The sequence below is a fragment of the Pelobates fuscus genome, chromosome 10 (genome assembly GCF_036172605.1).
Source record: "Pelobates fuscus isolate aPelFus1 chromosome 10, aPelFus1.pri, whole genome shotgun sequence".
Taxonomy (NCBI): Eukaryota; Metazoa; Chordata; class Amphibia; order Anura; family Pelobatidae; genus Pelobates; species Pelobates fuscus.
Window position 1 is genome coordinate 6,961,253 of NC_086326.1, and position 18,013 is coordinate 6,979,265.

An 18,013-nucleotide genomic window follows, 5' to 3' on the forward strand; every position below is an offset into this window, starting at 1 on the left:
TCTGCTTGTGGAATTAAAACACAAAACAGAGGAGACCTCTGAAGATAGGGAGAAATCACACAAAAGACAGGTCTGCGGTATTTAATATTGCAGTAATATGAATGGCTAACAAATGTCTCACAAGTCTTGTTTTGTGTAATTGATATATTTTGGCATTGAGTTGTTTTAATAGTTGGTGCTAAAAGAAGACTTCTTTTAAAGAACAAGTCCAACTATATCCTCTAATTATTTTGGGGGGAAATTGAATGAATTTTGAAAGAGAATGTATTTGTGTTTGTCAGAAGCAGATTACGTTTATTTATTTATTTTTCTTGATTTGTATTTTTACTGGAATTAATATGGGTATATGACGATTACTAACTCACTCTTATTTGATAAATAAATCATCATCCCCTGATGTGTATAAATGCTTCATAGTACGCCAGGCAGCAAGATAGGAAACACGTTAAATTTCGCAATAATCCCTCTGAGAATTGGCTGATAAGCAACCTGTATCAAGTCATGGAATTGGAAGGCGATTTTAAATAATAAACTTGGGCTATTTTGACATTTTAAGAACACACAAAAGAAACAAACAGTCTTAATAGTCAACTTAAATCCTCCGTCCCGTAACCTAAAGACTGGCTGGACGGAGCTGTTGAAAGCCGTATCAGTGATTGAGTAGGAAGGCTCCATAGTCTGCTCATTTCATTCACATATGTTTGAATGAGATTATTTGAAACTTGGACTCTTAGTGAACTCGCCGTGAAACTCGTTTCAGGTATTTTTGCCGGGTGGCTATAGGCCCGAATGCCTGTGGAAGGTGAAAGGTTCCATAGTTAACGTCTGTACGAACGGTTATCGGTTTTAATCCCATCGATGACTTTATATGTTACCGATCTGTCATCGCCTGAAACCAGTTACACGTGGTTTTTCACCACGTTCCCTCAAGCCACCTCAAAGCGTGCCACAAACCTGTCGACCTCGAGACTGAAGAAGGTTAAACACAGTCCTCGAAATTGTTAAATAAGTGTCACCATATGGCAAGTATGTACATCTCTCAATAATATTTCAAATGTGCCATTTACACAATACTAATAAAGTAAAAAGAAATTACAAAAACAAATGTTTCCTTCGGAGAAGCTGCGTTGAACTAGCGTGTAAAAGGCCTCGCAACGAGATAAGGTATTTGGGTAGCTGTATGAACAATGGATGAGTGGTGAATACATGGAATATGGCTCAGCTTTAATATGCATTGAATAGATTTATGGAGGACCAAGCAAAGGTCAAGGAAAAGATGTACGTTTTAAAACAGGTAAAAAAAATGGCGGAATTAGTAGCCCAAACAGACCGTTTCATTCTGTGAATCTCAGGGTGTAGTTGGATATCAATACTCACAGTAGCAGGTTCCACGGAGAGGATTCCCAAGGTAACGATTTTCAGAATCACATCTGCAGGAAGAGACGGTCACAATATTAATCAATGTGCACAAATCAACACTGTGCAATGCAGATATCAGCATAGTATACAGGTATGGAACCCAGCAACCTGGATATAGATATACGACAATGGTATGGAACCCAGCAACCTGGATATAGATATATGAAACGGTGCGGAACCCTGCAATATGGATATCGATATACGAAACCGTAAGGCACCCTGCAATATGGATATCGATATACGAAATGGTATGGCACCCTGCAATATGGATATCGATATACGAAATGGTATGTGTGGCGAAACCGACCTCGCCACGTGTCCTTGGAGGGGGCTGATTGCCCGCCTCTTGCCTTTGGACTATGGACCAGACTTTATGGGAATGTAATACCCCAGATAGCTATACCATGGAGCCTATTCATATAATATGGGAAAGACTTTAGCTCCATGGCAATTGTACTGTGTGAGTAGGATCTGCGCGCTATTCGGTAGTTTTGTGCGCGCAGATCCCAGCTATCTGGGGATAGGTGAAATGTCTGTGTGTTATGTGTAAATGTGACTTTATGTATTTTAAAGTGTTTTATGTCGTTTTGCAACCATGTGGTTAATGGAGTCTGCCTCTAGTCCTGGATAATTTGATTACTTCTCCAATTAACTCCAGGGCAGAAGGGAGGAAAGCAGGGTGCATTGTGGGGATGTTTTTCTGCCAGCCAGGAGGGACAAAAGATACTTTTAGTAACTTTTGAACCCCTGGTCGGATTCATGCCATTTTTTAATATGTTGTTCCCCTGAATGGATTGATTGTGGATATGTATTTTTATGTGAATGTGATGTATGGTTTTAAAGTTATGAAAGTTGTGTAAAAGTATATTTTAAACTGCATGCATAATGGGATTATGTGTCACACTAAGGGGAGGGGATGTGTGGGAGGTAACATCTATGTCATTGGTTCTTTTATGCCTCCCCCTGGGTGTGGCCTTAATGTGTGAGTTGGAAATAAAGGCCAGGCTGGATGAGCCAGTCCAGAGTTCCTGTTTTACCCTCAAAGTGATGTGTTGTCTCATTATTGGGGGGGAGGATTTATTGCATGCTGTTCCAGTTGACTGCTAGGAGTGCAAGCCTATTCGTATGGTTCCTATTCAATCGTCTACAGCATTCATATGCTTGGGAGAATTTAAAAGGTTTCTCGGATTCAGTGTTCGTGTGTCTCCAGTCGGGAGAGTGGTGTTTGCAGTAGCTGCCTGTGCATCTGGAAAGGGGATTATCGCCTAAACTGGGTTTTATCCTCTTGTAAGTGAAACGGTCCGTTACAGTATGGCACCCTGCAATATGGATATCGATATACGAAACGGTATGGCATCCTGCAATATGGATATCGATATACGAAACGGTATGACACCCTGCAATATGGATATCGATATACGAAACGGTATGGCATCCTGCAATATGGATATCGATAAACGAAACGGTATGGCACCCTGCAATATGGATATCGATAAACGAAACGGTATGGCACCCTGCAATATGGATATCGATATACGAAACGGTATGGCATCCTGCAATATGGATATCGATATACGAAACGGTATGGCACCCTGCAATATGGATATCGATATACGAAACGGTATGGCACCCTGCAATATGGATATCAATATACGAAACGGTATGGCACCCTGCAATATGGATATCGATATACGAAACGGTATGGCACCCTGCAATATGGATATCGATATACGAAACGGTATGGCATCCTGCAATATGGATATCGATAAACGAAACGGTATGGCACCCTGCAATATGGATATCGATATACGAAACGGTATGGCATCCTGCAATATGGATATCGATATACGAAACGGTATGGCACCCTGCAATATGGATATCGATATACGAAACAGTATGGCACCCTGCAATATGGATATCAATATACGAAACGGTATGGCACCCTGCAATATGGATATCGATATACGAAACTGTATGGCACCCTGCAATATGGATATCGATATACGAAACGGTATGGCACCCTGCAATATGGATATCGATATACGAAACGGTATGGCACCCTGCAATATGGATATCGATATACGAAACGGTATGGCACCCTGCAATATGGATATCGATAAACGAAACGGTATGGCACCCTGCAATATGGATATCGATATACGAAACGGTATGGCACCCTGCAATATGGATATCGATAAACAAAACGGTATGGCACCCTGCAATATGGATATCGATATACAAAATGGTATGGCACCCTGCAATATGGATATCGATATACGAAACGGTATGGCACCCTGCAATATGGATATCGATAAACGAAACGGTATGGCACCCTGCAATATGGATATCGATATACGAAACGGTATGGCACCCTGCAATATGGATATCGATATACGAAATGGTATGGCATCCTGCAATATGGATATCGATATACGAAACGGTATGGCACCCTGCAATATGGATATCGATAAACAAAACGGTATGGCACCCTGCAATATGGATATCGATATACGAAATGGTATGGCATCCTGCAATATGGATATCGATATACGAAACGGTATGGCACCCTGCAATATGGATATCGATATACGAAACGGTATGGCACCCTGCAATATGGATATCGATAAACGAAACGGTATGGCACCCTGCAATATGGATATCGATATACGAAACGGTATGGCACCCTGCAATATGGATATCGATAAACAAAACGGTATGGCACCCTGCAATATGGATATCGATATACGAAATGGTATGGCATCCTGCAATATGGATATCGATATATGAAACGGTATGGCACCCTGCAAAATGGATATCGATATACGAAACGGTATGGCACCCTGCAATATGGATATCGATATACGAAACGGTATGGCACCCTGCAATATGGATATCGATATACGAAACGGTATGGCACCCTGCAATATGGATATCAATATCCGATAACAGTACGGCACCCTGCAATATGGATATCGATATACGAAACGGTACGGCACCCTGCAATATGGATATCGATATCCGATAACAGTACGGCACCCTGCAATATGGATATCGATATACGACAATGGTATGGCACTCTGCAATATGGATATCAATATATGAAACAGCACGACACCCTTCAATATGGATAATGATACATGATAACAGTACGGCACCCTGCAATATGGATATCAATATACGAAACGGTATGGCACTCTGCAATATGGATATCGATATGTGAAACACTACAGCACCCTGCAATATGAATATTGATATACGACAATGGTATGGCACCCTGTAATAAGGATATCAATGTACGAAATGGTATGACACCCTGCAATATGGATATCAATTTACGAAACAGTATGACACCCTGCAATATGGATATCAATATACGAAACGGTATGGCACCCTGCAATATGGATATCGATATACGACAATGGTATGGCACCCTGCAATATGGATATCGATATACGACAACGGTATGGCACCCTGCAATATGGATATTGATATGTGAAACAGTACAGCACCCTGCAATATGGATATTGATATACGATAACGGCACCCTGCAATATGAATACTGATATATGATAACTTTTATCCTGCAATATGGATATTGATATACAATAATGGTACGTCACCCTGCAATATGGATATCAATATATGATAACGGTACAGCCCCCTGCAATATGAATATTGATATATGATAATGGTACGTCACCCTGCAATATGGATATCAATATATGAAATGTATGGCACCCTGCAATATGAATACTGATATATGATAACTTTTATCCTGCAATATGGATATTGATATACGATAACGGCACCGCACCCTGCAATATGAATATTAATATACAATAATGGTATGGCAATCTGCAATATGAATATTGATATGCAATAATGGTATGGCACCCTGCAATATGAATATTGATATACAATAATGGTACGACCTGCTGCAATGTCATTCCATGATAAAGACCCCCTCCTAGGTCTCTCTGTACGCTCAGCCCATCTAATCTGCAGTAATAAGCTCAAAGCCTTTCCCATTCCACTTCAGGAATAAATATTTTGTTCATATTGGATATCATTCAGCCACTGCCTGTGGCTCTGTATTTCAATGGATTTTTGATCCCCCTAGTCTATATTTATTAGACGTTCCATGATAATCAGTAAATACACAGAGGGGAAGGGCTGGATGGGGGGGGGGGGACAGTTGGTTGGTCTCTGCCACCAGCCCCTAATGATGAAACATTATATCCAGTGGCGGATGGTTAATCACCCCGAGGACAGATCCAGGGTTAACTGGGGCGATGACAGGATGGTTTGTTTATTCAGCTCGCTGTCTGAGGATCTGACAGTAATGTGATCCCAAGTAATGGTCCATGGGAGTGTTTACAGAACCATCCATTCCTATAAACATCCTGATGGCTGATTCTGAACAGATAGCGTAACGTTACAAAGTGTGCAGAATAACCATTCACCAAACACTACGCAGGATTAGTCTGTCTTTATAGTAAATGGTTACACTGTATACGCCAATATTCACTCCGTTACAGTATGAGGCAGAGCGAAACAGATCCATAATGCTGGATTATGGCCAATCTCCCACTTCGTGTTTTGACCACGTTTTGACATCTCAGGTTTCAATGAATTTAGAATAATAACTGCATCGTTTAAATAGCCCTGAGCGTCCCGCCGTCATATAAAAGGGTTTTCATAAAAAGTGTGAGAATGTGATTTCCGCGTCACTAGCACACGTGTAATTAGAGCCGGTTAAGATATAAGTGGTCTGCATAGAATGATCGCAGCAGGTGGAGATATCTTTAGACATTTACAAAGCTCCTATTGTCCTTTATTAACGAGTTCCTGAAACTGTACCTAATACTGAGCATGGTAACGGAACAAGTGGTGAAATCAGCTATTACAACAAAGCACAATTTATACTTTCCATAAACTGAACCTCGGGTATTTAATGGATTATTAATCAATACTATTAAACTGCAGCCCCCTCAGTTTATTGAAAGGCAGAGTATACCCCCAGAGCCCTTTTACCCTATATGGGGCTTATTTTCTACCCTAGTTTGTATGGCTTTCTTGCAGCTCAGCTTGTTTAATGTGTATCACAGAGCTCCACAGCAACAAAACACAATAATATGTAGTGTGCATCAGGATATCACAGAGCTCCACTGCAATAAAACACAGTAACATGCAGTATGTATCATTCTGTCACAAAGCTCCACTGCAATAAAACTCACAGTAACGTGCAGTACGTATCATTCTGTCACAGAGCTCCATGGCAATAAAACCGGGTTCCCCCCAACGTGAGAGAAGGTATGTGTAGTACACAATGATCTGTACCCTCCAACTGTGCCTGATGGAATGTAGAGTGTATGATTTACCAGCTAGTCTTAACGAGCCGGGTATAGAGTAGAAAGGAATGGTGCCTTCGTGGGTACCAGGTATAGAAAAGAGAAATATAAGGAGGCTAAGAGAGGGTACAGTACTGAGTGCAGGTGTATCAATAACCCATACAGGTCATATGTACAGTGATCGTCTGAGGGGGAGTCCCAAAAGGAAATCAATGTGGATGTTAGGTAGTAGTAGCCCGGCTGTAAGGTCCAGTGGGGCGGGTGAAGGTCTCACCCAAAGTCGGTCCTAAGTCGGTTTATCGTTGACAGAGTTGGATATGGTCTCCCAGCTGTCTAGCCCGACGCGCGTTTCGCCTGTGTATACCAGGCTCGTCAGATCATTGTGTACTACACATACCTTCTCTCACGATGGGGGGAACCCGGTTATTCTGGACCTGCCTCACTCAACTTAGACATTGATAATTGTGTGATAATTTTCTTACCTACCCTGGGGATTTTTCTCCATTAGCACGGCTAACTATTACACGGGAACTTGTTTGCATCTTGGACAGTAACTTACCACGCACTGATCCCATTAGAAACATTTCTCGTCATTGTAGCCTTGTGTTAAGCATAAGACCTGTTACAGGCGGACCTTGTCACTATTTGCAACAATTGTAATAGGCAGTAGTGTACTGTAACATCCTACCCCTTTATGCTCTCACCACGGGGATATTTCTCCATAGCATGGCTAATCTTCATACGGGAATCTGTTTGCACTTTGGACAGTGACTGACATACTGATCCTATTAGCAACATATCTCGACATTTTAGCCTTGATATAAGCACAATTTTTCTATATTGGGATTTCGTCACCACCGTCAACCAGTCACATAGGCAGTGTTGTACCGTAATATCCAGCCCCGCTATGCTCTTACTGCAGGTTTGAGCACAATATATATATCTTTTCAGGTGGATTCTGTTACCATTTGCCGATATTTATAGGCGGTGGTGTACGGGTTAATCCAGCCCCGTTGTGTTCTCACTTGGTAGCGAGCACAATATCGTTACAGGCGGTTTCCGTCACCATTTACAGGTATTTGAATAGACCTTGGTGTACGGAGTATCCCAGCCTTGGTGTGCTCTTATCTCAGGATTACGCAACCTGACACGATTTCGGTGGGTCTTTCACCACTTGAATACCTTGGTGCCAGCTTCTCTTTCCTAGCACTATTATTAGGTAGTGGCATTATATATATTTTTACTTAGGTGCCCTGCACCATATATCCCTGTCTCCCATCTTCCACTTCCCCCCTTGTACATAGTTCAGTTTATGTTACCTAATAAAGTTATTATTTTTTAACTGTTTATTTAATGATATACAGTGTATATACGTATACACCACAGGACAGACTCCGTTCTTTTCTTGTTTTCCCACTCTCTAAAGGACACTGAGATAGCCTCTGCTAGAATGCCCCCCCCCCCCTCCATGGCCCATTAGCCCTCAATTGTAGTCTCTACTGGGGCCTGGAGGCGACTGTTTCCAGCAGGGACACTGAGATGGCCTCTGTTAGAAAGACCCCCTTCCAAGCCTATTAGACTCCATTGTAGTCTCTAATAGGGCCTGGAGGGGATTCTTTCTAACACACTCTCTAAAGGACACTGAAATAGCCTCTGCTAGAAAGACCCCCCTCCATGGCCCATTAGCCCTCAATTGTAGTCTCTACTGGGGCCTTGAAGGGATTATTGCACTTTTGTTCCTTGTGTCTAAAGATTGTGTAGGGTGTGGCTGGAGGCGGTGCATGGAGGCGGGACATGGGTGGCGCTTGCTGTGGAGTATGGGTGGGGCCTGTAAGGGGGCCCTTGATTTATTTTGCCCGGGGGCCCTGAGGGTTCTCAGTCCGCCCCTGGCCCCATGGCAATAAAACTCACAGTAACGTGCAGCACGTATCATTCTTTCACAGAGCTCCATGGCAATAAAACTCACAGTAACGTGCAGCACGTATCATTCTTTCACAGAGCTCCATGGCAATAAAACTCACAGTAACATGCAGTACGTATCATTCTGTCACAGAGCTCCATGGCAATAAAACTCACAGTAAGTATGTCCTTTACAAGCAATAACATTAATTAAATCAATGATATAAAAACAAACATACAACCATGGATAACTGAACCCTCTTCTAATAACAGAGGGCGAACCTCGAAACCTATTTATGACGCACAGTGTCTATGAGATTAGTGTCACCCTGACAGCCACTTTCTGACAAAGAAATGTTTTCATTTATTTCAAAGATCCTACAGGACTCCGTATCGATGCACACACAGCGGGTGTGAGAAAAGCAGACAATTTGTTATAAACTGTGTTACACTGGTAACGTTTATGTATATGTGGGAGTCTAACTGTTTTTTTTAATACATATCATCTAGTTTTTAAACAGTACGATGAGCGATTTCTGAGTGTCCTCTCCCTTTTTTGTCTTTGCATTAATACTAAACAACAATAATACGGAGGGTTTGGGGCCTTCAGTCTTGAAAGATTTGAAAGAAGTGCCCCCTAGTGCAGGGGTAGGTAACCTTCTAGTGGCACTCTGCTAAAACACGATCTTAAAGTCCCTTGGCGTCCCGATCCTATTTATTTTTAAATGGGCTATGTATGTTGCCATATGCTGTTTGTGTTATGTGTGGCTGCTGCAGTTGCTTTGTAGCGTTGGCTTTGTGCGTATGTGGGTTGTTATATTGTATAAGTTCATTAATAGTTTGTGGTATTGTGTATGATGCCTACCAATGTGGGCTGTGTATGGGGGGCTGCTTGTGAAATTGTCTTAATGATATGTCACATTGTGTGTTTGGTAGTGTGTGTATGTGGGGGACTGCTTGTGGCATTGCATGTGAGAGGCTGCTTGTGTGGTTGTGTGTGTGGGTGATATGTCACATTGTGTGTTTGGTGGTGTGTGTATGTGGGGGACTGCTTGTGGCATTGCATGTGAGAGGCTGCTTGTGTGGTTGTGTGTATAGGTGATATGTCACATTGTGTGTTTGGTAGTGTGTGTATGTGTGGGGCTGCTTGTGGGGTTGTGTGTATAGGTGATATGTCACATTGTGTGTTTAGTGGTGTGTGTGTATGTGTGGGGTTCCTTGCTGTATTGCATGTGAGAGGCTGCTTGTGGGATCGTGTATGTGGATTGTCTGTGGTGTTGTGTTGGTGGGGAGTGCATTTGTGTTATTTGTATAAGGGTGAGGATTATCGTGCAGCTCTGTGTCTATGTAGCAGTGTGGGTGGCTTCCCTGTGGTCCAGTGGGGACGGGGCTGATCAGGAACATGTCAAGGGCAGGATTTGTGATAGCTGCAGTGGGCTGCTCTACTCCACTGCGGATTCCCCTTCACAAGTGCGGGGAGGAAGTGATTTAAAGATCACTTCCCCTTAGTGCTGCAATGGAGGATTGTCCCTCACCACTTGGTTTGCACTAGCAGGTATTTGAAGTCCTGATATGACAGAGCCTGTTTGTCTCTTGCAGCCGTGAGTGCCGTACCATAGGTTGCTGACCACTGCCCTAGTGGATTAACAGGGTCTAGAACCATATATGAAACATTGGACACTAATCCCATAGGGAGCAAAGTCTTCGGTTTTATTTTTTATTCTCCTTTTACAAATGTAACAAACTATGGTGTCAGCGTGTGGAAAGTTTCTGCACCCGATGAAAGAAAATCATTGTAAAACTTTTCATAAAACTGGTTTAAACAAATACAGTAAAAAAACGAAAATTTAAGGGACACTCTAGACCGCACGCTACAGCTTCTTGATGTGCTTTATGAGTGAAGAACATGTTTGACCTTTCACTTCTGGTTCCTTAGCTCAGTGGAACTACACTTAAGAGAAAGCAATAGACATGAAATGTGAGACTCTATGGCGGAGCAGGAGGCCCGGGTTTTTCCAAATAGCCACAAAATGCCAGTCCTGTAATACAGAGAGTGCAGACTGGGTACAAAGGAGGACAAAATGTGCCTATCACAGAAATACGCATCCGACTAGGAGTGGAGCAGTTACCATGGAAACAAATCCATCAAGAGAAACATATTGTAAGTTTGCATGGTGTCTGCTCCCCTTTTTAGAACTTTAACCCACTTTCTGATCAGCGACACTTTTCTAAATCTTCACCGAGTCCCTGATTTAACATATGTTACATGCAATTTGTCAAATTTCGTTTGGCAGAACGCCAAGAAATCCCGTCATTTCCAAATACAATAAAAAAAAAAAAAAAAGCCCTTAAGCTTCCCATTTTTTATGTCTATGTCATGTCTCAATAAGGCGCTGTCCCATCCATCACTTTCCTGTCGTCTCCGGGATGACCATTTATCCTCCGTGTTGTGCTCCACGAAACAGCCCCATTTATCAAAAAACTAACTTTAGGAGAAACATCTGAGGCCAGACAGACTTCAACAAGACAAATCCTACTTTAATTACAACGAGTCTAAACATCTGCAGGGAGTCAATTTCCTTTTTTGTTTGTTTTTACACCAATGCAGAGGATTTTGTAGTATTTCTCCACCTACAGTCTTTATTTAGCTTTCACATCAAACTGTGACTCAAAGGGATGTATTCACTAAATATTGAATTATGGTGGATTATAAAACAAATGACAAAATGTAAAAACAGAATTGTAAACATTTCCAACTCACTATTCACTTTCATACGAATAATGAGAAAGGTGTTTTATATCAACATTACATTGTATGTCATTATTGGTTATTTTCTATCCAATTATATGATTGTACAGCGCTGCGGAATTAGTTGGTGATATATAAATGATGATAATGATGATAAAAAAAACAGTGTGCGTTACATTTAATTCCTTACTGCAACACCCATCACTTTAATTGAAATCATGTAGATACTATTTGATTTTGGTGATGTGTGTTCTAGTAACATTTTGTCAGATTTCTGCAAAACAAGAAAACTAGGGCTCATTCACTAGACCAAGTGTTGGAGTGATTATAATGTATCCAACTGGCCAGCTCTAGGCCAGCAAACAGCCTCTGTTCAATTGTGCTATGTGAGTTTCAAGTCGTTGTTTAGTGAATTAACTCCACATGTGTTTAATGGGACGCTGTAATGTTTATAATAAATATTTCGTACTGTAACCATCACATGCCCCACAGCAGCCTGATTGGCCAAGGTAATATCTTTAAGAGTCAGTGTCGTCCGGTTGTGCGTGATAACGGTAAATGTAAAGACTCCGGGGGACGATGTTAATCGAGTGGAGACCGGTTTGATTTTGATATAAATGGTGTTTCCGGTGTGATTCATATTAGATTTTTGGCGCATACACGTTAATGAAAGTCTGCAGCCTGCTACACAAGTGGCTTTGTGACCTTGCGGCATTTCGCGCATGCCTGGAGAAAGCGCAACAGTTACGTAAACAAATGTGGTCTATTTACTACAAACTGGCACCAGTGGTTCGATTCATTCCTTTGGGAATGACATGAGATTTCCCCCAAACCTTGATGTTTAAATGTGCAATATTAATATTATATTTATCTATATAAAGACAAATGTTTTAAATGTATATTGTAACGGCACCCCCAGGCATAAAAGGGGTTAAAAGCTGTTTAGTAGATCTTCCCTTCCAGAGACACAGGCACAGCTACTATAGACACCAATACTCCGAACCGGAGAAGCATATGAATGCTGTAAACAGCCAAACTGGAACCATATGAATGCTGTAAACAGCCGAATAGGAAAACCATACGAATAGGTTTACACTCCTAGCAGTCAAACTGGAACAGCATACAATAAATCCCCCCAAGAACGAGACAAGGCTCCGTTTTGGGGGTCAAGCAGGAACAGACAGAGCTGTGGGTTTATTGTTCTTATAAACACATTCTTACACATTAGTACAACCCACAGGGTTTTAGAAAACAACCAATAAACACATGCAATACACCCAGACACTCCCACACAAAATCCTCCCCTCTGCTTGTGATACAATTACCTTACACAATGGGTAATGTAATTATCACAGGCAGAGAAATACAGTTTTTCCACATTATTCATAACTTTAACATTCACATACAACTTGCATTTTCAGAATCTGCATACTCCAAATACAAATACAAACATACGTCAAAATCATACAAATTGGTCCAGTGGTTCAAAAGATAGATCCTTTGTGACCAAATGTGACCTTTGTGACCAAATGAAGCATGGCTTTTCTGCCCAAAACCAGTTCCACAGAGTCTTCTATCCTGGAGATAATTGGGAAGTAATTTAATTATCTCCAAGGACAGAGGCAAAACTACATTGAACACATGGCAGCAAAAGACAATAAAATACTATAAAATACACAATGTTACATTTATTACATAAAATACAGACATGCAACATATCCCCAGATAGCTTAGGTCTGAGCACACATTATTACTGAATGGTGCTCAGATCACACACATACAGTTCAATTGCCATGACGCCAAAGTCTTTCCCATAGTCTTTCATTATACGAATGGGCTCCATGGCATAGCTATCTGGGGTATTACCGCTCAAACAGGGCAAGCACCGAATGACTCGGCGTTTATGTCTTTGCAGGGGAAAATTAAGCATTTCAACATAGAGCCATAGGCAGCAGGCGGGCAACCAGGCTCCTCCAGTGCACAGTGGCGAGATTGGTCTCGTCACATATATTTTTAAACGAGATGAAAAGAGATGAAAGTGACATTGTCACACCCCCCTCCCCCATTCAGAAATAGTATTTCATAAAGATAAAATCGTTATAGAATACTCACTTTGACGTGAGTTTCACTGAAATTCCAATGCCAAATGATATATTGAGACAAAGTGGGGATTAATTTGTCTTAACATCTTCCCTACTCCTGACAAAGATTGACAAAGGCAGAGCAATCATCGTCAAGTTTTGTCATTTACCCCGGCCGTCACTAGTGGTAGCTGTGGGGAGTAGGGCTCTATATGTGGAGTATCCTGCGGTCGAGCAGGATGCTCCATAGACTCAAGTGTTGAACTCTTGCACATGCATGAACATAAAGCACTGACGTGGGCTCCGGGCGCCCGGGGTACGAGAAGTTGAAGAGGAACGTCAGAAAGACTAGGGCGGCTGCCATGAGGGATAGATTCAGTATAACTCCCCTTTCCCTGTACTTGGCGGACACCAGGCTCCCAGCGGAGCAGCCACCATTGTAAATTAATCCAAGACTCTATGTGATGACAATGTTGCTCTAATGCCGTTTATATTTCAATGATTAAGGAAGAGTCCACATTTCCTGTATTTACCAGATGGCAGAACCATTTATGTGACACACGTCGCTTTGACCCTGAGATGCACACTTAGAGCAGAAAGTATCATTTGCTCTATCTGTTCATTTTAACCACACAATATATTTCATAACAAAAAGTTTTCAATTGAACAAAACGCATGACATTTATCAACAAAAAGAAATATCACACATTCCGCTGTCATCAGACGCATATTGAGAGCCGCAACTCACCGATCGACCCATTCTCTATTTAATTCACACAGAAACAAGAGAGAATTTGGAAGATTAATGGGTCTCTATTAATAAAACTTTCTTTTGTAATTATGAAAGTTTTGCATTGTAATTTAAAGTATTTTAATTACCTATCAAAGCTAAGCTTAGAAAGGCAAACCACAACCAAGATGAGAGAGAGGGAAAACGCCAGTGATTCCTGCAAGGTAGTGATAAGGGTGGCGTGATTAAATGGCGCCATAAATATCACGTCACATAAATCTTTGGAAAATATGACTTTAGGGATAAAATGTGATCAAGTAGAGAGAAGAACATAACAATATAGAGGGGGGAAAAAATTAAATAAAGAGAAATATATGTATTGCGTAATGTAGGACTGCTGCTTTCAGAGAGATTAGCTTCACGGGCTGCGCAATGCCTGCTCTGCAGCTATATATTGCAAGACTCTGTGTTTATCCCCCTGAAGATGGCACTTGTTTTGCAATAAAGTTTCCCAGCTTGAATTTCAGATTTTATTGTAATAGAAAAAGGTTCACAGCGAAGACGTGGTGCTGGGATAGTGTGGAAACCCACCAGGCTTACGCCAAACTAGAAAACAAAATGACTAATAGACCGGATACAAATAGGCACGCCGTGATAATTTTCACATCTTTGCTGCATATTTTTACATTTTTCAGATAAAAATCTTGCAGTAATATGGATTTCCTTTGTCTGATTCTCACTACAATAAGTTGTTAAAGGGACACACCCCACACTTGCCGAAGTTGCCATTTTACAATGGGGGGAAGAACTACCTCCCACGCCATCACTCACGTGGAGGTTTTCTTTCACTCCCTTTAGTGTTACGGAGTTAATGGAAGCTACAGACGCGCTGTGCTAGTGCGCGCCTGCCTTCCCACCTTTTCAGTGAGTTGTGTTACAGCTCATCGAGAAGCAGACGGAAGCCACAATGGCGCTGGTGGTTCCAGCACAGAGAATTCTCAGTGAGGAGACTATGATTGGAGTAATCACTGGCACAGACTGAGGTTTTTTATTATCACCCCAAAATAAAATGTGCAGAAAAAATAAATAAATACATGTATGTTTGTTTGGAGAATATCTACTAAACTGTTATGATATCTTATAGCACGAACGTGCAAACTGTGAGATTAACCGATATATAGTATTAAAGCTTCTAGTTCGAGGGACAGAAAACTAGAACAGGATGAGGTAGAAAGGAGACAATTGGATGGGGGAAAAAAGTGATTTTAAAGCGGAAGTGTCGGGCAGACGTGAGAAATATACAGAGACAAAGCAGTTCCTATGTTGTCTCAGTATATATTTGACTTGGGAATTTCAGTATGAGGTGGGAAGGGGGGTGACAGTGCCACTTTAATGAAAGATACGTGGAGGAGAGAATTGGGTTGGGAATGGCACCTCCAAGCAAAGTGTGACTAAAAATAGAAACCAGGTGTGCTGAATATAGGAATCAACTTCCTGCCGCAGAAACCAGGAAAGGTTCAGTTAAAATGACACTCCACTGTTTAAATACAAATCATTGTTTGGTACTTATACCCCTAATAAACACCCATTCATTTGATTATGCATTATTTAATTGTGGGTATATCTAAGCTGTAGATCTCTCGTCTGTAGCTTTTGCAAGCCCTCCCCTCTCAACCCCGCCCACACTTTATGTATCTGTCCAATCACTGACTTCCCAATGCAGCTCAGTCAGAAGTCTTTGCAAGGCAGGTGCTCTGGGCAATTATTCCCTCTTGAGTTTAGTTACACTGAGCTAAACAAACCAGGAAGGAACAAGGTCGGCTGTCTGATTGACAGCCAGGGCTATGTAACCAGGTTAATATATAAAATTTCTATTAAAATCTACACTTTTTGTAAAATGTAAAAAAAAGAGAGGACACACTCTTCACATATGATGCATATCTGCAAGCTAAACAGCTCTAAGGGTAAGTATTGTCCCTTTAAAGGGATCCTATAGTGCCAGGAAAACATACCCGTTTTCCTGGCACTATAGACTCTTGGAGTGTCCCCCTCGGCGCCACTTAGCTTAATCCAGGGCCGGGCTCCCTCGTAACTGGTGACCTCTCCTCCCCTGTTGACGTCAACTCCGGAGTGGAGCCGAAGGCGCATGCGCGGCCAGAGGCCCGCACGCATTCAAACCCGCCCATAGGAAAGCATTACTCAATGCTTTCCTATGGAGATCTTATCTGACGCTGGACTCTGCGAGGACGTTCAGCATCAAATAAATGCAAGTTAAATGCAAGTTGTAAATCGCGGAAGCGCCTCTAGCCTCTAGCAGCAATCCACTAGAGGCTGGATTAACCCTGTACTGTTAACACAGCAGTTTCTCTGAAATTGCTATGTTTTCAGCTGCAGGGTTAAAACTAGAGGGACCTGGCACCCAGACCACTTCATTGAACTGAAGTGGTCTGAGTGCCTATAGTGGTCCTTTATTATTTTATCTCAATGGAGCATGTTTGCAGGTTTTGTGTAATTTACCAGGATTTGAAGCAACTTGTAACAGTGAGGTTTTACAGTGTTTGCAGAACTAAGGTTATGAAAAGGAATTTGCTTTGCAAGAGAAGGTCCACTAACTTGGTGCACTCTGCAAAATTTGACAGATAGGAATATTTTTAAACTTTAACCCCTTAAGGACTGAGCCAATTGTACAAGTTGTGATCAAAACAAAACCTAAACAAAACCTTGAATTTGCGCTATGTCTGTCAAGGCGTATTTCACCTCTTTCATATTAAATGCACCCACACTTATTATATATCATTTTGTTCAGGAGAAACAGGGCTTTCATTTAACATCAAATGTTTATATATTAAACATAATTTAACATGAATAACATGTTTTTAAAATTAGAAATTAAGAAATGTTATTTTTTTTAGTTTTGCATGACATTTTAACTGTGAATGTCACAATGCTGTTAGCTGTTACTGCAATAAAGTACACATATTTGTATTCAGCGATGTCTCATGAGTAAAACAGTACCCTCAATGTACAGATTTTATGGTGTTTTGGAAAGTTACAGTGTCAAATATAGCACATTACATTTTTTAGTTTATACACATTGCAATTTGCTAGACTGCTTATGTTGCCTTTGAGACCGTATGGTAGCCCTGGAATGAAAATTACGTCCATGATGGCATACCATTTGCAAAAGTAGACAACCCAATGTATTACAAATAGGTATATCCAGTCTTTTCTAGTAGCCAGTTAGTCACAAACACTGGCTTAAGTTAGCGTTCATATTTGTTTGTGTGTGAAAAATGCAAAAAACTAAATTGAACGCTAATTTTGACCAGTGTTTGGAAGGGGGGTACTGTTATACCCGGGAGAGTATAGGGTTTCAAAATAGTAAAACGTATCACAACAATTATGTCGTCAGTGAAAGTACAGTTTGTGTGTGAAAAATGCAAAAAACTGCATTTTTACTGACGATATCATCGTTGTGATATGTTTTACTGTTTTTAAACGCTAATATTTGTGTTCAGCGAAGTCTCCTGACTAAATCAGTACCCCCCATGTACAGGTTTCATGGTGTCCTGGAAAGTAACAGGGTTAAATATAGGGCTTGAGAGCCAAATTCTATGGACTTTCTGCCTGGGTTATCGGGCAGGTCCCTCAGATTGTAATTAATAAAATGACTTGATTATGTAAAAATATTATATAAAAATATTTGTAGAATTTAAATATATATGCGTATATATATATATATAATTATTTTTATTTATATATAGCTATATATCTATAGATACAT

The 18,013-nt window shown here is 41.1% G+C and overlaps 1 protein-coding gene across 1 annotated transcript in view; it reads right to left on the reverse strand.

Moving 5' to 3' along the window:
* ATRNL1 (attractin like 1) overlaps window positions 1-18,013 on the reverse strand; it is a 716,247-nt gene that overhangs the window by 386,326 nt on the left and 311,908 nt on the right. Inside the window, exon 21 of the mRNA XM_063434704.1 lies at window positions 1,378-1,430. Coding sequence (XP_063290774.1) covers window positions 1,378-1,430 — 53 coding nt within the window. The remainder of the gene's footprint in view (window positions 1-1,377; window positions 1,431-18,013) is intronic.